This window comes from Myiozetetes cayanensis, unplaced genomic scaffold, assembly GCF_022539395.1.
Source record: "Myiozetetes cayanensis isolate MyiCay16 unplaced genomic scaffold, myiCay2020 scf14, whole genome shotgun sequence".
NCBI classification, from domain to species: Eukaryota; Metazoa; Chordata; class Aves; order Passeriformes; family Tyrannidae; genus Myiozetetes; species Myiozetetes cayanensis.
The window spans coordinates 11,890,877-11,917,723 of record NW_026087048.1 but is presented as its reverse complement, the minus strand read 5'-3'; the positions used below and the strand labels follow the sequence as shown (position 1 = coordinate 11,917,723).

General features: G+C 39.9%; 1 protein-coding gene and 1 long non-coding RNA gene across 2 annotated transcripts in view; one reads left to right on the top strand and one right to left on the bottom strand.

The window, feature by feature from the left end:
• Positions 1–1,631, bottom strand: part of LOC126637042 (uncharacterized) — a 13,810-nt gene extending 12,179 nt beyond the window's left edge. Inside the window, exon 1 of the long non-coding RNA XR_007628172.1 lies at positions 1,593–1,631. This is a non-coding gene — a long non-coding RNA (uncharacterized LOC126637042). The remainder of the gene's footprint in view (positions 1–1,592) is intronic.
• On the top strand, positions 1,134–26,847 carry IL16 (interleukin 16). Its single transcript, XM_050309919.1, is given in 21 exon segments — positions 1,134–1,596; positions 9,324–9,460; positions 10,153–10,285; positions 11,917–12,010; positions 12,461–12,603; positions 13,693–13,803; positions 14,467–14,581; positions 14,790–14,863; positions 14,957–15,170; positions 15,730–15,847; positions 17,019–17,151; positions 17,860–17,947; positions 18,697–19,172; positions 20,703–20,844; positions 22,046–22,581; positions 22,583–23,139; positions 23,674–23,857; positions 24,066–24,167; positions 24,876–25,128; positions 25,989–26,114; positions 26,378–26,847. Coding segments are annotated over 21 exon segments (4,293 nt in total). The 5' UTR covers positions 1,134–1,233; the 3' UTR covers positions 26,572–26,847.

The following is a 26,847-nucleotide window of genomic DNA, read 5'->3' as shown; positions in this document are numbered from 1 at the left end:
CAAAAAAACCTCCAAACCAAAAAAACCACACACAGTTTAGAGCACAATGTACAAACTTTTCTCTCAGCAGTATATCCAAGAAATGTTTTTTCAAATTACATTGATTTTCTGTTTTGTGTGTAGCACATATAGCATCTTTACAAATACTTTATTTTCAATAGGTATTTTCCCTAGAATGGCAGCATTCAGTATCTATTAGGTACCGTGAGGAGAATAAAAAGTTTGTGTAATAAATACGATAAAAATGGTGAGAAAGTCAAAGTAATTAATTTAGACTTTGTCTTGGTGAATTTTCAGCACTGCCACATATGTACTGAAGTGTTTCTAGAAAGTTTTTTCTAAGACAAAAAGAAAACAGTTTTACAAAGATGCCCTTTGTTATATTAACATGCTCATTACTCGTTTTACAAAAGCTCCAACTTCTGCCACATTTTGATTCTATACATTTTCTTCCACTTTACCCTAATTTCCTATGCTGAATCATGTGCTGAAATAAACCATTTCTGTAACAGGACACTTTTTGATTGATGTACTGGAGCTGTATTCCTTTATAGAATTCAATCCCTAATCAGATATTCACATCTTAAGTGCTTCACTGGATGCCTCTGTTACTCTTAAATGCACGGTCTTAAGTGAGTTCTGGTCTGCAAAGGTGGAAGTTTTATAGCAGCCTGACAATTCCTTACTCTCTCAAGGCTATGATCTACTTTTGCTAAACCACTTGCAAATCAGATGCGCCAGGGAGAGAACTTAATGTCAGCAATTTGATTAATCTTCTTGGAATTATAGCGGTTTCATGAATCAGGCTTCAGAAGGAGCTTCTTCTTTCCAAATAATATTAGCAGGATAGAATAATGCTTTTAAAGTATCCTCCTTTTCAATTTGGGATTTCAACATGCAAATTCAGCAGATGCCCAAAGCAAGGAGACAATGGAAGCATCACCAACATTTATTAAAAGCACTCCACTGTGCGTGGGGAACATGGCAAGAGAATGAAAAGGTGAAGGAGAATCTAGTAGAGCACTGCACAGAAACAGAATTAGCAAGTCATGAGATATCACGTGGCTGTTCGCAGACTGAAAGGCTCTGTTGATTCGATTTATTCATTAGGGCTTTTCAGTAGTGTAGGTTATTAAGTGGGAGAAAGTGGGGTATATTACAACTTACTTTTTATATTTCCTTTCCTGGAGGATATTTAGCACCAGAGAAGAGGAGAAAGTTATTGAAAGTATCATGCCACACAAATGGGAGAATGATAGGAAAAAGAGCAGCAGCTCTCTGAAGATGGATCAAAAGAGCAATACTGGGAATAGGAAGTCAAGGAAGTTTCGCTCCATTTCAAGATCACTTATACTGTGCAATGCTAAAAACAGTGACGATGGGTCAAGTCCCGATGAGAAATGCCCCGATCCCTTGGAGATGTCTACCAGCTGGGGTCAAGAGGACTTGGACTGCTGTCCTGGAACACAACTGCCATGCACATCAGAGACTGAAGACAGCCCACCTGATCCTCCACGTGTGATCACCAGCATGGTCCAGTCTAAAGCTGCTGCAAATGAGAACTGCAACAACATGAGAAGAAAGTTACTCACCAAGGTAGGTAACTTGTGCTGTATATTGTGATGTTTCCCATTGCAGTAGTTCCTAAATTAATAAATTCCTAAATTAACTTGTATTTCTCAGGAACACAGGGTTCTACGCAGCTTTTTTAGAGCCTATGAGCCTGCAGTGTTCCTGATCTGCATAAACAGCATGAAAATGTATTAACATCCCTGCTGTGCTGTTGCACTCTGCTGATCGACGTTCTGCTGAAATCAGTGACTCCAGGCCACTCACAGTGTTCAGATTAGCACAGCTGGTGTCTTCTACCTGCAGGACAGAATTCAGCTCAAAATATAAAGCTGTCACTATAGTAAAGTACATTTGTAGAGTGCAATACCATAAGATCTCATAAGCTATGCATGCATGAATTATATTAATACCGTGGAAGACAGGAGATTCAGTAGGCAGATGCTCTTTCCCTTTGATTAAGGAAGAAGCTAGTGATGGCTCTAAAACCACCAGAGATATCACATTTCCTAGAGATATAAAAAGTCTTAACAGCCTTGTATTACAATATTATTCTTTAATCAAGTAACTGTATTAACAGTGACATTCCAAAAAATTTTTCAGTCTGAACAACATATTTTAGATGCTTTCAGAAGGTTCCTTTTCAGTAGCATAACCTAGTTTTTCCACTTTCTCTCTGATGTGTAAAAGGGACCTCACTGCAAGCATCTTCCTAGCACCTCCTTTATTATACACTTTTTATCTGTGCAAACAGCTGCTTATGTGAAAGAACTGATTCTTTCACCTAAAATGTTTTTCCTATATATTCTATTTTATTTTACATACCTTCCATAGAAATTGGCTAAAACTAGAACTCTGTCTAAAACCCAGTGACACAGTTTTACTGGAAATCAGAATCTCCCTATACTCCTTGAGTTTCTTGTTAATGATCACAGCATGCCCAGCATTGCAAAGACTGGATGGTTTGGTTTCTCAGCCCTCGGCAGGGTCCCAGCATGAAGACAAAACCAAACCAAATTGCTATTACACTCTGACAGAAAACAAGACCACATCCCAATATCCACTCAGTCACCTGCAAATCCCTACCATCTCCTCCTTTCTGGAACACTGCTGATTCCCTGCTGTGAGTGAAGAAGGAGCTGGCCTCTGTGGACTTCCCCACCTTCTCTTTTTAAAAGCTGAAGCACTTTCTTAGGTGTGTGTCAGCTGCCACAGTCTACTTGCTTACATATCTCCAAAGTGTGCAGGGCTCCAGTAACTGTTGAGGTTCATATCCATATGAAACTATTCAGTATGTCATTGCAGACTGTAAGTTTAGATCACTGGCTTTTATAGCTTGTAAGCAGCTAAAATAGGGAACAGAGTAAGTCCCATAACTAATACATTTGCACAGATAAAATATAACTGCTAAGGGTATAAATCCACTCTTCAGCTGAAGTCTCAGTGTCCCTGACCAGGATGGGGCAGGAGCCAGGAGCCAGGATGGATGGTGACATAAATTAATCATCAGCCCAGACCCTTATAGCAGCATTTGGGTTGCTTAGTGCCACTGTAGACAATGGGTACCATTAAAGTCCCACTCCAGAGCTCTCATGCCAATATAAACCTCCTCAAATGCTACTTGCTAATCTTCCATACCTCTCAGAGTCATGGATCAATGAGTGATTCTAAAGTCTTATCTCATCATGCTAAATAGGATGAACTTTGGTAACAGCCATACTGACCTTATCTTGTACTACTATTGCTGAGGCTTTTCCCTGTGTTATGAAAGCAGTGATCTTTTGCTTCCATAGCCTGTCAGTACAATCTTCCTGTACCACATGTCTTAACAAAGCTTAAGCCTTAAGGAGTCCACAAGCATTTTTCAAGTCCCAGTGTAATACTCTCTCTCTCCATCTCCATGTGACACTTCAGAAATTCACGATGTGTGACTCAGAGCTGAAGGATCCTTGTCTTTGTTCGAGAAAATTGATTCCATTCTTACAGTGGTGTTGCTGAGGATATTCCATTATTCTTCTGCTTTCCAGCACCTGCAGCCCTCAGCATAACTCTGGAGGTGTTAATAACTCCCACAGAACTGAACAACTTAATATTTGCTGTCACAATGGAAGGAGAGAAGAATGTTTAAAAGTGCTGCATGATTTAATGTTCCTGGTACATTTATCCTCTAGAGTAAGGGTGAACTTGTAACACCAGTATTCAAAATACTAGTTCCTTTTTTCTGTTAAAAAACCTTAAGTATCTCCCTGGGCCATACTGTGCTGGTTGCATGAGATTCACCATAAGCAATAAACCACGAGCAAATCAAATAGTGTTTCAAGACTAAATAGTAAAGATTTCTTTTCCTTCTCTAGCATCCTGTCAGCAATGATGAGAGCAGATGAACAGTCTTTTAATTCATTTGATATCTGTGCTCCACTATTCACTTATACTGGCTATTGCTTATTGTGTCCACAGACCAGGGTTACCTGGGGTGTCATTTGTTCAGCCAGCTGCCAGACCCTGTAGCTTCCAAGATGAGGTGTGCTTGGTGTGGTATGGTGGAATGTCAGCTTGTCATTGTATAAACAAGCAGATCTCCCTTACAGTTTGCTTCTCACAAAATCAGCAATTTTCAGGTAGCCTGAAATGAAAAGAAACCAAAGAAATTGCAAGCAGTATCTGATACCGTGAGCACTGACACAGCAAACACTGTGGAAGATGTCCCTGTCTGCTCATGTCATGACAGAGACTGAAACTATGCCAGTTATTTGGAGAACTGGGGAGGAATAGACAGTATAACTCCTATTCTTCAGAGAACAGCAGTCTCTGCTGGGTTTGAGAGCTGCTTCAAGAAGCACTTCTACTACTTCAAGAAGCATTCCATTACCTCTTCCCTGTACCACCAGTGCCCTGGGAAGCACGAAGAGTTACCAGCCAGTGGGGCTGGTAGCAGGGCTGAAATAGCATCTAGAATAAACTAGAATAGAGAAGGGCTAATTTTTTTGTGCAAACACTGGATCTGAGCTGATCTGATTGCATGGCTCTATTTGGTTCTAGAAACTTCTGTACCCTTGCTGCCTTTGGTCCCTGCCCCTCTGCTCAAAGGAGGGAAAAAGCAAAAGGTAATTTTTCTCCTTTGGTCACTACCAGAACATAATTTTATTAACTTGCCTTTATGCAAACACCAGTTAGCTGGGCTTTTGGTACCAGGACAAGTGCTATGGCAACAGACTGTAATGTCTCAAACATGAGCCCGTGGGCAGGATGGAAAAACAAAGCCAAGAGAGGAGGCTGCATTTATTTAGATATTTATTTGTTCTCCTCACTTTCCTACTTGTTCTCTCTTTCTGTCTTCCCAGCCTTCTCGATTTTGCTACACAAGAGCCATATCATCCTCACAGAAAGCTGGGAAAGAGGCTGTTGCATTAAGACAGTGAGTGCTGCAAAACACAAGCCAGGGCAAAGGCTCCCAGAAAAACATACCAAAGCCCAGATGATGGGTGGAAATCTGTAACACCTGATGTGCTGAATTGTCTATCTAGGGCAGAATCTTAAACCCACGCCCTTGCATCATTCTTGCTTTCTAGCTTCTGCCATTTTATTGATTGCACAGGGAATATGCTGCTGGGAAAATGAATTACATCTACGGTAAATATTTTGAAAAGACCAAAGACCAAAGCATCAGGCTAGGGTACTTCAGAACCAGTAGAGTGAGTTTATGCCAGAGAGACTCTGGCCCTTTGTTTGTTAAACTTGATGCAGAAAAAGAATTCTTCTTGAAGAAAATCCCCAAAGACTGTATTCTCTTGGAAATCCCAGCCATTTCACAGTCAGAAGGCCATAAAAGCTAAATATTTAAATTCATTATTGTACTGTTGCTAGATATTTTTTGTTTGTTTGTTTTTGTGTTTTTTTTCCTTTTCTTTTTTTAAACCAGCAGTCAGTCAGCTCATTGTCATACGCTTGGTTAACTGAGTCCAAGACCTTACTTGAACTAGCCTTGTATAACACATCATTTCAGACAATCTAACTACTGTGTCTTACTTTCAGAGTGCACAAAAGTTTTTCAGTTTTCCACAGATGCCATGGTTACCCTTATTTCTAAACAACATCTGGAATTAGATGTTTTGAGATGGGGCTCTGGGCTAGAAATGTCTAATGAAAACATGAAGGAAAAAGAAATCTTTTAAATGGCAGATAAAAAACATTCTCAGAAGCATTGCATTTTGCATGACAAAAAAAGGGGAACAGGAAGAGAGAGTTGGCCTGGATGTGCAAATTACTTTTCCAGAACTAAATACAAGAAAATTAATCTGCTCTCACCTATGGAAAAAAAAAAGCATTAAACAAGGCTGTTGAACTCCACCTTTGATTTTTATCTTCCAGCCAAGCAGACTCAGTTTAAATACAAATTTTGCTTTGAGTGGATATTATAACAGATAAAAGTTTCCCCAGAGTCTTGAACTGCTTGGATGCAAAGCCCCTTATAAGCAGAGATTTTGTTCACTGACAGCAGGTACACATTTAAACATATGTTCTAATAATGAATAGACAAGGTTGAACTAGAATCCACCTGCCCCCACACCAAACCTGCCAACCTTCTTTTAGCAAATTTTTAATACTCACTACATTCAGAGCTATAAATTACCTTTCAAAACAAGCAGGACGCTTTGAAAAGGAGAAGGGTGCAAAAATAAACACTGTCTTTACTCTTGGAACCATCAGCAGCATTTCTATGCATAAAATAATCAGAGAGACAGGAAAAAAGATATTAAAGAACAAAACCCAAAGCAAATTGACTGCTGGCACATGAATTGGCCAAATGTTTATTTTTCTAAAGAACAGCTTTTATTAATTTTCTGTCATGTTGCAATAACTTGGATATGAACATACTGATCTATAACCAGGACCCAAAAAATACAGATGCTGACAACATACAGATACTTGTCACATGTCCACAGCCCAATAAAAACTTTTTAAGTAATTCACCTAAATGAATTGCAGCAATGATTGAGACACAGAGCTGATTTGAAATGTAGCCCAGCTTGGTAAGATGACTACATGTGTAAACAAAAATTGTTCCCAAGATTTTTCTGCAGTGTACAATGGATTTAACCTCTACTTTCCTAGTGACTAAGTGCATGCAACTTACTGCTCTTAGAAAAATACCTGTAACAGTTTTGATTTAGTGTAATTTCACATGTATTTCCCAGTACAACCCACATTTTCCAGCCTGGCACGTGTCCCATTGTACCAAACAGTATCTTCCCCAGGTGACTTACAGGGTGCTGCAATGAAAGACCTCAAAGCCAAACCCACTGCACTCTGTGATGTCCCATGAAACTGGTGAGAGCCAGATAACTTTTGGACATGAAATTAAGAGGATATTTACAGATATCACTAACACAGTAGCTGTACATTGTGAACAGTTTATATGTAAGGCATAAGCACAACTCTACTTTTAACAGAGGTGAGCTGGGGACAGTCTGAAAAGGCCTATCAGTTGGAAAATCAAGAAGAGACTGAAGTGTGGAGAACAGCTATGCAAAATTCTGTGTGCATCTCTGACCAGTATCTGTGTGAGGACACATATATTTTCAGGGGAGCATTATGCAACAGTAAGGACTCTTAAGAAGAGAAGCTGGCAAGTCCAAATTTGAATTCTGACTACAGAAAAAGGAAAGGAAATAACTTTTTAAACACTGAGATTATAATACCATTATTTGTTCACAACAGCCCCAATCCACAATAAGCTGACATCTCAAAATATTTTGCCAACTGGCAGAATAATTTCCTGCCTTTAATATCTATCTTACATTTCTCCTGTTTTAGAGCAAGAACACTACCCCATTGAAAACCCTGTGGGTTTTAATGGATGCTACATATATGCAGAATTTGGCCTGTAATTTCACAATCATACCTGAAATAAAGGACCAATGCAAACAAACAGAAAAGTGAGCTCACATTTTTTGCTACTCAAGATCTCAAATTTTAAGGCATCAGAATTTTAATCTTTATTTTGTTACCACGCCGAAGACTTCAAAGCACTGCCATAAGATATAAAAAAAGAACATAATGTAATCCTGATTTCAAGTAAGTATTTCCCAAGATATTTATCTTGGGTGAAAAGTAAATACAGAATCTCCAAAACTAACATTAGAGTTCAAACAAACTGGTTTAAGATAGAATTCTGCCCATGCTTATACACTTCCCAACATATTACTCACTAGAAGCACTCTTCATGAACAAAAGAGTCTTCGTAAAATTCAGACACTCCTCATTAAAGGCAGACAATCTGGAATGCAAGCAAACCCACAGAGTTAACAAGTCAGTCAATACAAGTACAGCCCTTATCCCTTACCTACTGAACTCAGCCTTCAGTGAGCCTAGGGCTCCAAGCTAAATACTTCATTCATTCACAGCCTCAGATTTACTCTGGCAGGTTTCAGAATGGGAGCCAGGCTTCAGCAGTCAGCCTAAAAGATAATGACCTTTATTGACATTGCTGTAAATTTGAAGCTTGTGTTTGCTGCCAGTCAGGTATGATGTGATCCCCATTGATTTGTGGTGAGAGAGCATAATGACTCTCACCCTCAGGGCTGGATGAACTCTGCTTAGGGCAGAAATGGAGCCCTGCTGATGGTGAAAGTGGCTACACAGCTTTCCTTGTGCTCTCAGAGGACTGCAGATTACTGGAAACAGTTTATGCCGCTCTGCCCAGGGGCCCTGGGAGCAATACAGACAGAGGACCACTGCTATATTTTGTGGCCTGTCCTAACATATGAAATTTGCCTCCCCTTCAGAAATCTATACCTCAGTCACACAAATCTCTTGGGAACAAGCCTGGATCCAGGATACACTGAGAGTCCTCTTCACTTTGTGGAGTATGGAGAGGCTGGCGAGGGCAGAGGAGGTGGGTTCAGCTGGGAGCAGAACGAGTGAATACTTGAACCAGGACATATACTAAGCAAATGGAGAAGAAATTGTGTGCTAACTTTCCAGCTTTCCTTGTCTCTTTAGAATGTTTAAGTGTTCACACATTTGTGCCACAGGAGCATATTTCCCAGTCAAATGTGTTGCGCTTCATGTGCTTAGTCACTCCATTCTTTGCTTTCCTTAAATGTCTTAAGACACTGTTTCTCCTTCTTTGTAGCCGTGTGCTAATGATTCATAACTGCATTAAAGATATGCTTACAATTAGTCCTCCAGATGCAACACAGACTACAGCAACTTCAACCAGTCTGGAGTGGACAAAGAATTTTCCACTGTTGCAGACCTCTCTATTCCCCTGCCCCCACTTAACAAGTCAGCAGCAGGGGTGGAGCTTCTAGTGTTTTGTATACACTTATTTTCCATCCAGACCTCTTCTGTTTTCCAGGGCATTTAATTTTCTGGCATGTGTTTATGTTCCTCCCTGTCTTTTCTTATAATAGTTAGCATAGGCAAAGCCTACCCAGTTACTATGAAAAGTCTATTATTTGTTCTCTTCCCCTCTATGCAAAGGGACACTACATTTTAATTCTCCCCTCTTGTAGCCAGAAGCCACTGAAGTTCTAAGGAAAACAACTTTTTTAAAACACTGACTCTATAATACCATTGTTCTTTCTCAACTGCACAATGTTAAAGGCCTGCTCCTATTCTCCTTGGAGGCAATCTGATTCTAAGAACGTGAATGCTTTCTATATTTCTTAAAAAGGCTCAAGACAAGCGTAAGCAACTTTTAACACCCATGGTACATTTTCTTTTATGCAACCTTTCATCTTCTGAATCAGGACAGCTGCATCTGCAGGCTGTGTGCCACGTCGGGGAGCAGCAGCTCAGGATTCAAGTTCTCCAGGAGTCCGAAATGTGCATCTTTCTGGAAAGGGCTCACAGGCAGCCACGTGCCTGCTGAAGGCCGAGCGAGCAGGTACAATACACATGGAGTTAGCAAGTTATTAGGGAGCCAATTTTTGCATGGATTTTGCATGACCAGCTTTCTGTGAAAAGCTATGCCTTGAAGCTCTGTTCCAGAGAAAAGCAGCGATGCCTGGGAATAACTTCTTGTAGCGCTTACGGTTGGAGACACAGGTCAAGATTCTAGAAAAATAAAACTATGAACATTCAGGGATCTAATACTTCTCAATTATACTAAGAAATAAAACCTGGAAGAATGAGAGAATGTACACAACATCAAGTTTTCAAACATGATTTCCTAGTCACCCTATTAAAGGGCAGTGTAGGATGATACCAGCCTACCAAGGTTGCTGGAAAACAATGTGAGCCAAGGTTCTGACAAGGAGTAAAGTGTGTGTATAGTCTTTGATCAATTTGGAAATGCAAGATGGTGAGAGAGGAGGAATATCTTGCCTAGAAGTTAGCTATATGTGGAAAGGCAGCCACTGATCACCAGGAGAGAGCAGCAACAGGACAAAATCCTAGCAGGGGATGGGGTGTATCACACATCAAGGCATCTCGTGGCAGCCCTCTTCAAGGCAAAGGGAGAATTGCAGCCAATTCCTCTGTTAGTGAGGAGATGTAGCACAGTAGTGCCATATTGTTCTCTGTAAAGTAATATGCAAATGTTCCTGGTTAGGTTGTTTTTTGATTTTTTTTTTTTAGGGATGGTTGCTTGAGCCCAAGGGATGAACTCTTGACGCTAAATGGACAATCACCTAAAGGTCTGCCCAGCAAGGAGGCCGAATCTCTCATTCACCCAACGACACGGCTGGTGAACGTCATGATGGCTAACAAAGTAAGCATGAAAGCTGTGGTCCCCTCCCACGAGTGTGGGGTGAGTTGACATTTACTTTAGAGAGGAGGGGAATTTAGTCATCAGACAGTTGAAGAACATGGTTTTGCCTTTCCTGACAAAACCCAAAACCTCTTGTGGTCAGACTCTGGTGACTTTCAGCATAGCTTTTTCCCAGATAAACAGAGGCTATGGGGAGGCCAAGGCCCTGGGAAACTCTAGCAAGGGCTGTACAACCCCTCCTTTTAGAAGCACATAGCTTGCCAATGTTAATTTTCCATTTAGAAGTTGATCAAATGCGGATTGAGAGGTGGATATAAGGGAAGATCCATGAATCCAGGAGCCAGACAGCAGGCCCTGCAATGAAGTAGTTTTGTGGATCTAGGATCTATAGGTAATAGCAAAGGCTTTCCAAGCTACCTAGCTTAGTAGGAGAAACACTGCAAAATCATTTTCAAAATTTCTTTTTAAGGATATTCTCTGTATTTCTTATTCTGAAGAGTTACTTAAGGGAATGAGACTGAAAAGCCCTGGTAGGATTTTGTTACTTGGCAATACCTCCACCTACTGTCCAAGAGGAAAATTTTTGTACATTAGATCTTGAGGTATCTACAAACAGAACTACTGAAGTCAGAATTCTGGAACAAAGTGTTTGTTGGTTCCAGATAGATTAGAACATACAGGTCATGCTCTTATTCTGTTCTTATGGCCTTTTCAGCTCCTGCAGAACATCACTGAGCAAAGCCCTTTTATACTTGGAGGTTTACTGTATTTAATTCACTTTCCATATTCTGTCTGTAATGTTCTTCCTTCAACTGTGATTCCCTCAGGGTCAATGGCATTTGTCACAACAAAAGGAGGACTTGCAGGAACTATACACATACAGAAATTACTCCTAACATCAACTGTTATTCAGATGTGATAATTTATTTATTTTCAAACCATTCTAAAAACCTGCCTTTAGAAACCTGAATGTTTAGCTACAAGTTTTTAAGTGCAAGAATTAGCGGCTGTATTTACAAAAGCAACAGGATTTTCCAAGTAGAAGATACTGGGGTTTTTTTAAAACACAAAAATCTTAGTCCTCAGGTGTTTTTAAACAAATGAATTGTATTTTGACTAAAAAACAACCCTCTGAAATCAGAAGTTGGGCACCTAGCCACCACTGTACAGCGGGGTCCAAGAATTTTCTCCTTGAATATAACACCCCTCTAAGGTGCTTGAGTACCCAAAAGCACCCAATTAACTCCAGGAATTAGACAAGCATTTGCTACAATTTACCCACACATCAAACTATTAGTCTGTCTGAACCAACTAAGGGTGTCCAATTAATTTTCTGTCCATTTTGATTAAAGACCAGAATCTATTTCTATCGTATTATTTTGTTATACCAATATTTGTAACAACATTTTGAGCTGCATTCTCCTTTATCATCCTATCTATTTTAAATAATTAATTTTGCTTCGTATGTTTTGATTCAGGCTGAAATTTGTGCCAGCCAAATTAAGATTAAATTTATTTTTAAGATTAGATCAGTTTGAAAATTTCTTGCATAGTAAAAGCTTTTTTTTTTTTTTTCTCGTCTATCTGGTTATTGATTTTTTGTTTGTTTTGCTTGTTTGTTTTTGTTTTAGGAAACACCAAGGGGTAAGGAAAGGCCTTTGGAAATACAGAATGGTTTTCTGCACAGTAAAGCTGCATGTCAGCGGACTCGCAGTAACTCAGCCAGTAAGTGGCAGAGAAGTCATCTGCTCTCTTGTTAATGCTCAGGGAGTGCACAGCGCAGCACCTTCTCCTGCAATGGTACTGGGGTGTTAAAAGAAATGGCAACTGTTGTTCAAATTTATTTCAGGATCCTTAGCTAAGAATTGGTGATGCACAAAAGCTTCAGCTTGTGTATTCTCAACATCCTACAGTCAGGTTTGGTGCATAAGCTTTACATTTCACGGGGGCATTTTAAAGGTGTATTCTAAGTGGGCCAACAGTTGTTTGGTTGGGAATGTTTGCTTTTTACTGTGTTTATCATTAATGGCTACCCCCACAGAGAGGATTGAAAAGACTGATCCCTTCTCAAAGAATTTTACAAGAGGAAAAACATTTCTAAGCAACATTTACCTGATAAAATGACTGTGCAGAAGTGTCCAACGCTTGAGCAATAACACAGCCTCTCTGTGTCAGGTGTGAGCCCGTTCTGGGTCGGGGAGGTGGAGAGCACGGCGCCCCAGAGAGCTGTGCCCCTCAGGGAGCGACAGCCCCACACTCTCCACACCAGCCGCAAGTCTCTTTCCCAGCAGCTGGACTGCTCTGCAGGGAGAGCCCCGGTAAGTGCTGCAGGAAATCACCTGAAAACCAGACAAAACTGCCTCTAGTAAGACTCTCTGGATGACTGTGGGCCTCCAGTAAGACTCTCTGGATGACTGTGGCAGCTGCTTTCCTGCCAGAACCCAATTTCTCTCCAGGCCCTGTCAGGGACGATGGTCACTCTCCTCTGCTTCCTACCCCCAACACCTCCTCTGTGAGAGGCAGGAGAACGTGAAAGGCTCATGCCAGTAGACCTCTGTTTCTCCAGCAGCTTCTCCCCCGTGTTGTCCCAACAGGTTTTATGGTGTGTGTAAATCCCCCTGTGAGATTCACACCATCCCACTTTGGACCCCACTGCCACCAGCCTCCCCAGTCAACCCTGCTGGCCCACCCATCACCACAAGGAGGGATGGACTCACCTGATGGCTGGAAGTTGCTGCCCGTGCTGCACTGGCTGTGTGAGGCATCCCAATTTCTGCCCACACTGAATCAGACAGATTTAAACACCTCATTAATGTAGGCTAGAGACCAACAACAACTCACCACTGTCTGGGAGAGCAAAGGCTGGGCAGGGCAAAGAGGATGAGGGTATTTATGGCCAATGGTTCCCAGGCTCAAGCCTGGAGGAAGAGATGGAGGTGAAGATCCTCACATTCAGCTGTCACCTCGTGCTGTGCCTGAAGCATGGCTGGGGGACTCACTGCTGCTCCCCCTCTCTTTTCCTGGCCAGTCCCTCACCGTTCCACTGCCACAGACTCACCCAGGGCTTTAACATGAGTGAAGAAGGGCAAACTGGAGCACAAAGACAAATTAAACAACACCCATGCACACAGACAGACCCTCAGGGATTCACTGGGTTCCCTACTCCTCAAAGGCTCTGCGTGGCATGTGCTGCCTGTTGGCAAAGGCTCTTTGGTAGCATCCTGGTTTTGGGTATCACTACCCCCCACAAACAGAAATTGAAAAAAACAGAGATTGAAAAAAAAATCTTTAGTACTATCAGTTATAAAGAGGAAAAATTGAAATAAGTTGTTGTAATGTATGTCCAAAAATTTCTGGTTCTGCATTAAAAATTTTTTGTGAGTCCTTTTTTTTTTTAATATTCACAGGCAATTTCGAGATCATCTAGATCCCTAAGTACAGCACAGCTAGTGCACACATCCTGTGGCTCACAGGCTTCAGTAATTTCAAACATTGTATTGATGAAAGGACAAGGGAAGGTAAGACTTGTTCTGTTGATTTACCATAGAGTTTTACTTCATTTCACAAACGTAATCTGCAAAAAGCAGGGAAGTGAATTCAGGTATTAATGTTGTTGCTTCTGGTTTGCCAATTCATATTCAGGCTTTGCCAGGAGCGATTAGTTACCACTCACTTGCTTCTTAACCTTCTGAAGTATCTCTTTGCTGAGGCAGAGCCTTCAGGTTCTAACAACACATCCACATCAAGCCAGCAACACCAACACTGAAACTCACTGCTACCCTTTCTGGCAGTTGGAGGTAGGATTGAAATTATAGACTCTGTGTCCATCCATAAGTTGCACCCAGCACAGCAACTTCAGAGCTTCTTTCAAGTCCAAGTTGAGCTATAAACACAGTTCTGTTGAGGAGGAAAAGAAGAACTACCAGGCACAAATCAGACCTTTCTACATACTTATAATAGCGAATGAATTGATTGCAACAAACAAAATGCAAATCATGAGGATATTTTGCGGAAATTCCCATTTGTTCGTACTATTGGAATGTGGTTGGCTATTTTTTCATGGATTGTATTACTCCGTTGACAGTACTGCCTACATAGGTAATGCAGAAGAAACTGCAGATGAACTGCTATGATAACTGAACATGGGCACTCACACACTATTTTTTTCTTCCATAAATCAGGGTTTGGGCTTCAGTATTGTTGGAGGGAAGGACAGCATTTATGGACCAATAGGCATCTATGTCAAAACCATCTTTCCTGGGGGAGCTGCTGCTGCTGATGGAAGGCTACAAGAAGGTGGGAAAGCCCTCTTCTCTCACTTTGCCTGCTTCTCAAAAAATGGTACCTAAAGACAGATTGAAGTGAAGCTGAAATGAGCAATAAGTGACTTCTACACCTGCTTCCATTATTGCATTTACAAGGCTACTTTTGAGTATATGTAGGTATCACGTATCTTATTGCACAATACCGTAATAGTAACATTATTTTTTCTCTTTCAAAACAGGTGATGAAATCCTGGAACTGAATGGAGAATCCATGCATGGGTTAACACATTATGATGCTTTACAGAAATTCAAGGTTACATACTCTTCTTCCAGAACAATCTCTCACTTTACACACAACATACATATGAACTCAACCCATTAATTCCTTCTCTGTTCTTTCTAGCAGGCCAAAAAGGGTCTTCTAACACTCACAGTCAGGACAAGCTTCAGCACACCTCATTCTGCTTCCAGCTGTCAATCACCCCTCTTGTGTCAGTCACTGAGCTCCAGCACATGCATAACCAAAGAAAACAGCTCTTTCAGTTCAGAAAGTGCATCATTCTCATTAAATCCTACAAAGCCCAATGACAGGGTCATCATGGAAGTTACCCTAAACAAAGGTAAGCGTTGAAATTAACTGACCACTGGCAACAAAGCACTGACTGATGAACCACTGTTCATTTGCTCTCTGAACAGTGAGCCTTTCCTCACTAACCTGATTCTTTTCCTGAACTAAGCTTTTTTAATACACTTGGTGCCTGTCAGTGCTAACAACTATCTATCAGCAGCAGGATTTTGAACACCATCTGTCTTCAAGAGCCAATTTTTCTTCTTTTTTTTTTTTTTTCACTCAAGCAGAGTCACATTCATATCCTGCACATGAAAAAATAAAGCTTTTGTCAACAAGCAGGTCTTGGACCCTCACAAGCAATATTGGTGTGCACTCACTTTAATCATGAGGGGGACAAAAGTCCTCAAAGCAACCACACAATAAAAAAAATAGAAAGGAAGAGAAGAAAAGGAGTGGAAGCAGCAGTCAATATTGAATGTGCAATATTCAATGCAAGACTTTGGTTGTGGTTCATGCAGGAAAAAAGACAGTTTTTGAAAAGGTCTCTCCAATGGTTTGTTTTGACTATTTCTTACCTTTTTTTTGTAATTGTTATTATTTTTTTTCAGAACCAGGTGTTGGCCTTGGAATTGGGTTATGTAGCATCCCTTACTTCCAGTGTATTTCTGGGATTTTTATTCACACCCTCTCACCAGGCTCAGTGGCACATATGGATGGGAGACTCAGGTAGGATGAGAAAGACTGTCTTATGCCACAAGTTTTTCATTGCTCTGGGGTATGGGTTTATTTTTGACCTCTTTGGGCAGAAAGGCATATTGCTTTCTGTGAATTTTGAGTTTAAAACATGTTTTAAACATGTGCTATCCTCAGGGTTTGAGCATGTGTATTCAGGAGATGTGAGACATTCAGAAATACAGCAACCCAGTGAAATTACACTGTCTCTTGCCCAGCCTGGGCTAGCTTTGAAGGTCTTAGGCAAGCATATAGCATTGCTACTGGAGGATATTTCCAAATGAGAAAGCATTTGGAAAAATCCAAACAAATGGCATATTCTGGCTTTTTTGAGGTTTTTCTGATACAAGCTCCTTAAATTCTATCCCTGCCTGCCTGACAGCAACGCAGATTTTCTGAAATGAGCTTTTGTGGGAATGTAGAAATTCACTTTCAAAAACTTATAACCAGTTATTCGTGTTGAACATATTGAGAATTGAACAGAACACTGCAGTTTCAGCGAAGGCTTTTTAATTTAATTTGAGGTGTTTTGTGACCCTCCTCTCATACATGCCTGAGACTTCAGCTGAAAGAGATGTGGCCTTAAAATATTTGAATACTTGTGTGATACCAATCAGTGCCTTCAGTCAGTCTCTCAATGTATGGGGATATTTGCTGTAGAGTAGACAAGGGCAGGCACAGTTTCCATGTGGGCCTAATTTGGATTTCATCTAGAAAGATTCAGTCTAGCAGCCAGCATGATTACAATAGCTTGTCATTAGAACTTTTCTGTTGACAAGTTATTCATGTGTAACAGAAACGTAACATCCTTTCTGACCTTCAGTAGCACTGGCATAACATAAAGACATGAAAAGTGAAGTGTTAACTTGAAAAGAAGGTGTAGGAGGAAGCAGCAACAGAAAAGATCACAGGCACAAGGTGTGCATAGCTGAGCATGAAGAAAACTCAAATACTGCTTGCAATGAGACAGATCGAACGCCCTTGACATCCAACTCATTCCCACTCCATTTCCTGTAACGGGAACAGAAAGACAGATTTAATCTGTGATCAAAATAGAGGTCAACCATATGGATTTTCTTTTTGCATACTTTCACATGGGTGAGACAAGGTCAGGAGAGAATCTGTTTTGTTTACATCCTCTGCTTTTTCTTTAATATCTCTGTAGGTGTGGAGATGAAATTATTGAAATTAACGAAACTTCAGTACAAAACACAACTCTCAATGAAGTTTATGCTGTGCTAAGCCATTGTGATCCTGGTGCAGTACAAATTATCATTAGCAGACACCCTGAACCACAGGTAGCACTCTGTATTCTTTCTGACTTTCAGTATAGCACATATTGAGAACTAAGAGTGAGGGAGGGAGCAAGTGCTAATCTAAACTGGGTGGAAAAATGTTGACAACAAAGGTGTTGATCTCTGTATAATCATTGCTGCAGACAAACAAACCTGAGATATGCACTATTTTAAATAGAATCATGTAAGATTTGAAGATCTTTGGAGACAGTCTTACATGAGTTTCTGTGCAGTGAATAAGGAAATTACAGAACTAACATTCAATTAGTATTGAATAAACCAAAATATAGTTCTTATGCAAGAAAGAATTCCCAACGATAAGTAAATCATTTGAAAGAGGGAACATACCTTCCCCAAAAGAAATGTTTTCACACTTGTCTTTCAATAATTAAAATTAAGGTCTTGCCCAGTCAATATTTATAATTAAATTAATATTGAAGTAAAATATTTTATTCTTGCAAGATTTTTATAAAAATGCTTCCTAACACCAAATACTGTACAAAGGAATATCAAGTTTAAATTGTTGCATAAATTATGTTGCGTTAAGTCATCTTATACTAGTAAATCCAGAACTCAACTTCTGGTGAAATATGCGAAGGAACATTTATCTTTGGAAGATCTCATTTTACCTAAACAGCCACTTTGTACAGCACATCCATAGATATACTTCACAGCAATCTCCTGAGAGTATAATAGCATGATATTTCCTAGGTGTCTGAGCAACAGCTAAAGGAAGCTGTAGCACAAGCTGTGGAAAGCAACAGATTTGGAAAAGAGAGACATCAATGGAGCACTGAAGGTAAGAGAATAAGTGCATTCACTGAGACTTGGTAATATTGACTTAAAAGATGCTGAGGATGAGGTATATGCTGTATTAGAATTTTTGGTAACAATCAAGTAACCTAGAGCAGAAAGATGAAGAAACATCACAGGACAACCTTCCTAACAAGTCTCCTACAACATGTTACCAGAGTGAAGAGAACAGACCACATCTGCCTGATTATCAATAAAATTTTTTGTGCAAACTTCCTCTCACATTTGCTCATCCTTCCTAATTAACAACCTCTGCTTAGAGCTTTTCAAACAACTGTCTGTAGGTGACAGGACTATGACAGCAACAAACTACCCAATGCAGGTGATGTGCTAGGAACAAACAGCTTGTTAATTCCCTAATTGTGAGGAAAGGCATATGCAGTCATGGTTGGAGCTATTTGCCCAGTTCAGGTATGACATCCTCCTACAGTAACATACTGCTTTTAGTGTCCTCATGTCTTCTAAAGGACCAGAAGTCACCGAATCATCATCAGTATAACTACACTGCTGACATACATACATATATGTGTGTGTATATATATATATATATGGAAAATGTTATTTTGGTGTCCAGGAATGTAGCTGTTGACTCTTTACCCTACCAACCTTCAATGCATCAATCACACCTTTGCATCCACTGACAATGGTGTTTAGCTGCAAATTTAATCAGCTAGATCTTAGAAGAGATCACTTTGCATGTTCTGAACAGGCATTTTGAACATGTCCCCGATACAGGCGTTAAAAGACTGGAAATGAGCTGGCATGGAAGACACCCGTGTGAAAAACACATCGAAAGGAATGCTGCTTATTGCAACCGCAGGGCCCAGAGGCTGATGACCCGCTCCAGCAGTGACAGCAGCTACAACCCCCGGTCCTCGTGTGCTAATGGTGCTCTGTACCAACTGACTGACCTGAAAGCAAGAGTACATAGCGTCGACGTACCAATTACCAGACAACCTGGCCTGCTGTGCTCATTCTCTGCTCATAATTCAGAGAGAAATTCCCCTCCTACCTGTGGTGAAGGAGGTCGACCTTTGCAAAACGCTAAGAAATCATCAGAGATCCTCGTTAGAAAACCTAAATCGTCAAAGCCCAAACCTCCACCAAGGAAATACTTTAAGCAGGACTGCACATGTGATGACCAGTGTAACGCAGACAGAAAAGAAAAGCTTGTGTCAGAAGTGGCTGCATCACCTTCTGCAAGTGTTCAGGTAAAGCAAAATTTACAAAATCTTTCTTATGTCTACATATTTGTGAGGCAGCGGGAGGAGGAAGGCAAAGTGACTTTGTATGACATCAGGAAGAAGGGCAGAGAAGAAAGAAAAAGTTTATACATATGTGTGAATTGGGGAAAGAGGATGAGGCTATTCTGTTTTGAAAACAAGGCGTGTATCTTAGTGAGGCTAGCTGAGTGCAAAACACAGTGTTCAAACTAAGGTCAGAAGGCAGAGCAGTGTCTGAAGAAAATTTTCTTCCATATCAAGGAATCTGACTTAAAATCCCAGTGAGAGCAGCAACAAGAATGCACCTGAATGCCTGTCATGCCTTGTGAGCATGTGCCACTGGTGGCTCAAGCACTCTCTGGTTCCAGTGCGACTGGGACAGTGATGAGTTCCAGTCTGGGACTGGAGTTTACGCAGCCTCTGACACCAGCCTGGTATGGCTGATCCTAACAATCTGCGACACAGAGTCAAATCACTTATGAAGTAGAAAAGTCATGAAACAATTTCTTCATTTCAGTAGTGGATTTTTACTGGAAGAAAGCACTAATGCTATGTACAGCAGGGCTCAGATCCATTTCTTGAGAACAGGAGGTGTTAAATGAACTCAAATTGTGATGCACCTACGTATTTGCTGATGAGCTACAGTATTTGGAATCAGTGTGTATTTGAATGTTACTAAATTTCAGTTCCCTCTCATCTAAAAGAACAGAAAGACAGAGCTGCACATTTGCATGAGTGTGAAGGACTGAGATCTGCATACTGAAACTAAGTTGTGGTTCATTTAAAATTGAAACTGCTTTTCCCCAGGTTTAGTAGTGTAGCAGTAGAAAGGAACAGTTCTCAATGCAATGCAAAGAAAGAAAAAAAAGAAAAAACCCCACCAAAAACCCCTTAAACAGTTCCCAAACTGCAGCATAAAAATGTTATGGATCAGATTGAAGTCCACATATAATGTTAATATCTGAGAAATTTTCAGTTAAGCACCTTATGTAAGGTCACTCTTTTAACATCCCCTCAGAAGAGCAGTAGAAACATATTCATCAACAGCTACTAGAAAATCACTTTTGAGAAGTAAAATTAAGAGAAATAAACACTTGTTGAACTTACCACTGACTGCAACTTCTTATTCTTTAGTACTTAGTCACTCTAAATGATAAGGGGAAAAACCTACATCTTAAGATCAAGAAAGTCAAGCACTGTTCAGTAAGACAACTTCCTCTACTAAGACAGTCTGTATATCTGTATGTGCTCAAGACAGAGGGTTTCTTGTCAGAATTTCAGGTCATTAAAAAAAAGGTTTCATTACTGGTTTTTAAATATTTTTTTGTTAACCTTTATTCCCCAAGCATTTTGTATCAGTCAGTTTGAGGCCTGCATACCACACTTTTGTACGTGGTTTCTTCTTTTTCTTTTTATTTTTCAGATTCGTGTATTTTTTTCAGATTTTTTTTTCAGATACATATATAGTGTGGTTTGCATAATTACGTTCTGACAGAATTCTTTTTCCTGTTTGTTCAGCAGGAAGTTGGAGAACCAATGCTAGAGGGACACCGAACTGATGTAACACACAGTGTCTTTACCACTTCTCCTACAGCACATGATACAGAACACACAACTGCTGCTCCAGGGGGCAGAGATCAAGAAAGAAAAGAAAACTTAGGTATGTTGAATTCCATTAACTTTTTTTTCAGCTAAACCTGGTGTTTGGTTTTAAGGCCAAAATGGATATTGAGCTGAATTCACCTTTCTTTTTAAATGTATCTGTAAATTTTGAGGTGAACAGATGAAATTTCAAATCACTAAATTATTGTAGAAAAATTATTTCAATCTTGGAAAAAAAGAAACTAGATCAAAAAAAGATGAGTGATGATTCACTGTACAAAATGTAAATGGACAGGTACAATATTGGTATATTTCTTCAGATGAAACTGCTTAGTAATTGAATATTTTATAGTAAAAGTTAATTTTATAATTTCTAAAGGACATTTTTATGCCTAGCTTCAAGGCTTTAGTGTTGCAATGGTACAAACCACTGATAAGTTAGCTTTCTGTTGAGCTAGTTAGAATCAAGGAAACTTAGTGTTAAGGGAGCAAGACAATCTCAAGAGGTTTCTTACAACATAAATAGTTATGTAATTCTGCAACTTCTTGTTCAGATCATTAAAAAATAGTAAAAATGATGCCTTAAAAAAATTACACTGAAGCAGATAAGAGCACCTGTGCAACTGCACAAAGGTTTGCTGTCATTCAGCTTTACCATATCTAGCATTAAAATGCTTAGTTAGTCTGTGATGTAAAAAATTTTCCTACATTAGAATCAAGTTTTTACTTTTCAGAAAAAATCAACTAGAAATGCCGGCACAAATTTAAGGAAGCAAAAATATTAATCAAAGATATAAATATTAATCAAAGATATTCTTTGGAGAGTCCTTTCAGAGCAGGATATACTCACAAAGCTAGAAAAGAGAAAACATTTTAAAAAAGAATTTATTGTAACATCACCTTTGTCACTAGGCTGCAAACAACATCACAATTTTAAGCTTCTATTTTAACTGCTACAGCCTGCATCATGACTTCAGCACCCCAGAATTTCAGGTTACATTTAGAATTTGCAAACCCTTTAAAAAGGGATCTTGTATATAAGTGTGCAAGAGCCTTGTTTTTCAGTTAATTCCAGTGTCTGGATTCAGAACCTGTAGATCAAGAGTTATCAATTTTTAAAAGTTTAAACTTATTAGAAACTTAAAAAAAAAATCAGAGGCTTGAATGAAATTCAGATTTATTGAATCAATAATGATGCAGAGATAAGGGGTGGAGAAGTAGAGGGAGGTTTGTTTATAATCAATGTTTCTTTAATACAGGGACTCCACTTTCATCAATACAAAGGCCTGTACTTAAAAGACAAGCACGGGTAGATTATAGTCTTGATACAACAACAACAACAGAAGACCCTTGGGTTAAAATTTCTGACTGTATAAAAAGCTTATTTAATCCTACCATGAGTGAAAACAGCGTCCACTTAGATTTACAACCTGGTGTTGACAAAAAGAAAGAGAATCAAAATCGAAGCAGCTCAGAGACTGTTCTGAAGAAATCAGAATCAGAGTTAGTCGGTTCAAAAGGGCTAAAATCAGATGAAAACGACAGTGTGAAAAAGGGTCCTCCTGTTGCACCTAAGCCCACCTGGTTTCGACAGAGTCTGAAAGGATTGAGGAAAGCAAATTCAGATCTAAAACCACAAGGAGATCAAAGCCCTCCCATCCCTGACAGTGTTTCCAGCAAAAAGCAATCCAGTTTATCACGAATGTCTCCTGGAGGATCATCAATAAAACAAAGAATAAGCTCATTTGAATCCTTGAGTGCTCCGCAGTCACCTGAAAAAACACACCGAAGGTTCAAGCCTGAAACCATCAGCCCAGAAAGATCCCTCTCCCACTGCAGCAGAGCCAGAGGTGGCTCCAGCCCATTCAAACCAACCTTTCCTCCAACGTTGTGACATCAGCCAACAACAGCCACCTGTGTCCATGGGCACAAAGAGCCTGGATCGATCTTCCTCTCGCAGGCAGGATATTCCAACCAGCTCAGAGAAAAGCAGCAATGCCAGCACTGAAATTTTATCAAGTCTCTTAACAACAGGAGCCACTGCAAACTCCCATCTTGTGTCAGTAGCAAAAGCACACAGTCTAAGGTCACGGAGCTTCCCACTTACTGCCAGCCAGGCTTGTGAGATGATGAAGCCACATGACGAGAAGTGTAGCAAAATCTATTCCATCAGTAACCAGGTGTCATCTGCTTTAATGAAATCATTGCTTTGCCTTCCTCAGTCTCCAGCCTCTCCTGGAAACAGTGCATGGGAAACTGCAGACACAGTGTCTCAGTCCTCTCTGGAGGAGGATGGGACCTCTGTCTCAGCTGCAAGTGACAACAATCACCTGGACACTGGGTTTTCACTAAAGTAAGATACCATCTTTAAAACTCAGATTTACAGAACAGCATTGGTGAACATCTGTGCTGATCTGCTAACAGATTAAAGTTCTAAGGTAGTAGCACACAATAGTAAAGCTCAGACTAAGTTAGGAACTTTTTAAACCATAAAGGTTAAATGACTCATATGACTGTTACACTTGTTTTTAATTCATACTATATATGCACATGTATATTTCAAACATTCCCCTATTTAAGGAGCAATATTTCTTGTAATAATAATATAATAATAATAATAATGGCCAGTGTATCTCCATGATAAAGGAGATTTAAGTCTATTTTTCCCTGGGACCAAGAGATTACTTTTATATGATAGATTCTACTGAGTTACGCTCATGATTAATTTACATTTGTCTGTATTTATAATACTTATAGAAATTACCACCCCAATTACAGGCTAATACAATCAAAAGATTACTGCCACAAACTGTTTTTTCGATTTTGTGGGTATGTTGTCTCATAACTCAATGTTTCTCTTTTTTTCATTCTTGCCACAATGGGACAGCCTCTCTGAGTTGAGAGAGTACACTGTGAGCTTGGCAGACAATGAGAAGGAGGAAGAGAGACAGGAACACAGCTCACCTCAAGCATCCGGTGTGTCAGGGCAGTCAGTCATCTCTCTGCTTTCCCCTGAGGAGTTAGCAAAGCTTATAGAGGAAGTCAAAGCATTAGATGAAGCAACTTTAAAGGTAAACCTGCTTTTCTTCTTTTTGTGCATGATTTTCAGAAAGCTGTGGAGTGAATGCATCTGGTTAATCTTTGCAACTTTAATGTTATGCTTATGCCACTAAGTATCATTACAAAATGCACAATAGAGAAAAAGAAAACATGCTGATTTTCCAATCATTGTGACATGTATTTCAGAAAGTTTTTGACTTTATTCCTTTCTCTGCCTAGGAATTTGATGATATTCATGTTACAATTTTGCATAAAGAAGAAGATACTGGGCTTGGATTCAGCCTGGCAGGGGGCATTGATTTAGAAAACAAAATAGTAACAGTAAGTAACATAATTCTTAAAAAACACTCCCAAAACAACTACTCTGTCTAAAAACATAAACCTTGCTGGTTTTCTGCTCCAGTGTTTGGTTTTTGGCATAATCAAAGTAGGCAGCTATACTGATAGGGTTGGAAGAATCATGGTCTCAGTAGGTGAAAACAGAATCCTTCTGCACAGATCTGCCTATCCAGGTGACTGGCAGCAGTGTCCTGCTTCCTTGGGCACCCAGTCCCCAACAGCTCTGAAAGCCAAGGCAAAACACACAGCCCTCAGCACGGAATAACCAACATCTTGTGCTTACAGAAGACCAAGGAGGGTGGACTGGAGGAATGAGATGGTTGTATAAATACGTGAGGGATCTGGAAGGTAGAGATAAGCTCCATGCCTTCCTCCTCCCATGAGCAGAGCAGAAAGAGGGTCAGGAAGTAATATACACAAGGTACACACCACGGGCTGCACAGCTTTGGCCATCTGGTACCGGGGCCAAACTGCTTGCCTGGCTGCTTGAGGAGGGATGTTCACAGGACAACTTCTCTGTACAAATTTATTCAGTCCTCAGTCCTGAAACATGATACAAACAACTTATTCCTGGCAAAGAATGAAAAATTCACATGGTAAGAAGTATTAACTGAATGATTTAGTGATTTGACCATTTTTCCCCCCTCCTCTTCCCATGTGTGCATGTGTGGTGTCTGGGCTGTTCAATAGGTTCACAAAGTGTTTCCCAATGGACTGGCATCTCAGGAAGGAACTATTCAGAAAGGAGATGAAGTACTATCTATTAATGGAAAGTCTCTCAAAGGTGTGACTCACAACGATGCCTCAGCAATCATGCGACAAGCCCGCCAACCCAGACAAGCTGTTGTTGTCACTAGAAAGCCTAAAGATGGAGAAACAAATCTCAGTGCTTCAATCAACTCTAGTACATCTTCAGTAGCAAGTGATGCCTCTCAAGAGTCTGGTAGGTTTATTGGCATTGCCTTGTAGCCCCCACATAAGTGTTTTCTCATCATCTGAAATCCAGGTGTTCATAAAGCAGCACTGGTTGCATGAATCTAAAAACCTCGATTAAATACAGCACAGTTAATAAAAAATTCCTGAAACAGACATCTCAAATAACTCCCTTGAAAAGAGAAAGAATTAATGGATTTCTAAAATATAAGAGCTCCCTAAAAACCTAGTATGATTCTCTATATGAACCTCTGTAGACATAATACAAAGGTGGTTATTGTAGCAACACATCTAATTGAAGATATAATGACAACTCAGTGAACAGTGATTCTTTATTCTAATATTATTACAAGACTTGTTCTCTGTGGAAGAGAATTTCATTTTGAACAAACAACACGCTATTGTTCGATGTAGCAGGTGGCTACATCTGAAACACAGCAAAGTCAGAGTTTTGCAGAATATTTCACATTGAAGATATTTTTCTATTTTTTTTCCCTAAAGCATGATCTGGAGATCTGTAGCTTTATTTCCATCTGCAAATAAGCCTTAGCAGCTTTTTAGTTGATAGCAATTTCATAACTAATAGCAAGTCAAATGTTTACCTTAAATTTTTTTCATGGAACAGATTTTTATGCTTCCAGTAAATGTCTTATATTTCCATTCTGACATGAATTCAAACACAACTTTCTTTCCTCAGCTTCCCAGAGGACCTTAAAATGACAAAAAGAGAAATTAAAAGTTTTCGCTTTCTCTTTCATTTCACAGTTTACGATACCTTCGCAAACAAACCAGAAGTTCATTTTCTGTAACCGATGTTTTAGCTTTTTAGAGTATGTACTGCCCACCTGGTAACTCTCCATTTGTTTCCAGCAACTGGAGATACAATCTGCACTGTAACTCTAGAAAAAACACCTGCTGGTTTGGGATTCAGTCTGGAAGGAGGGAAGGGGTCCGTTCAGGGAGATAAACCCATCATCATCAACAGGATATTTAAAGGTAAACATACTTAAATGGATACACGACATGTTCCCAGCTGATGCAGACTTGTGGATTTCATGATTGCTGATTTACAGCTATGGCAATGGTATTTTTTTGCAAATGCAGCATTATCTTTTTCGGTGCCAGTAATTCATTGCCTGCTGGGACCAGGTGTTTTATACCAAACATGCTGGTGGTCCAGCTATTTCACTAATAAGTCAAAGATCCATTGAAGTCTCCTCCATATAAAGAATTAAAGGGAATTCATTTTCTTTCCCCAGGGACTGCACTGGAACAGAGCAGCCCTGTTCAGCCTGGCGATGAGCTGTTACAAGTGCACACAACGGCCATGCAAGGACTCACTCGTTTTGAAGCATGGAATGTAATCAAGGCATTACCTGATGGGACCATCACAGCCATCATCAAGAGGAAGAATAGGAGCTCTGTTACCCCCAAGTCATCCGAAACTTTGTAAAGAGAGGAATTAGACTACTGCCAATAATCAAACAAAGGATTTTATTACTTGCAAGCACTTGGCTTGCACAGCAAGAAACTCATAAAGGAGACATGAAGAGTATAAAGGACATCACTTCCAGTACAGAGAAAGCTGTCTGGGATGTGTTTAAGATGTGCAGAAAATGGGCATGATTCTTATTCCAGTGTTCAGAAACAGATGTCATAAAGTGTAAAATTATAAAATAATGACTTTATTAATAATATACTGGTTGTAATAAAACACGTGACAGCTAAA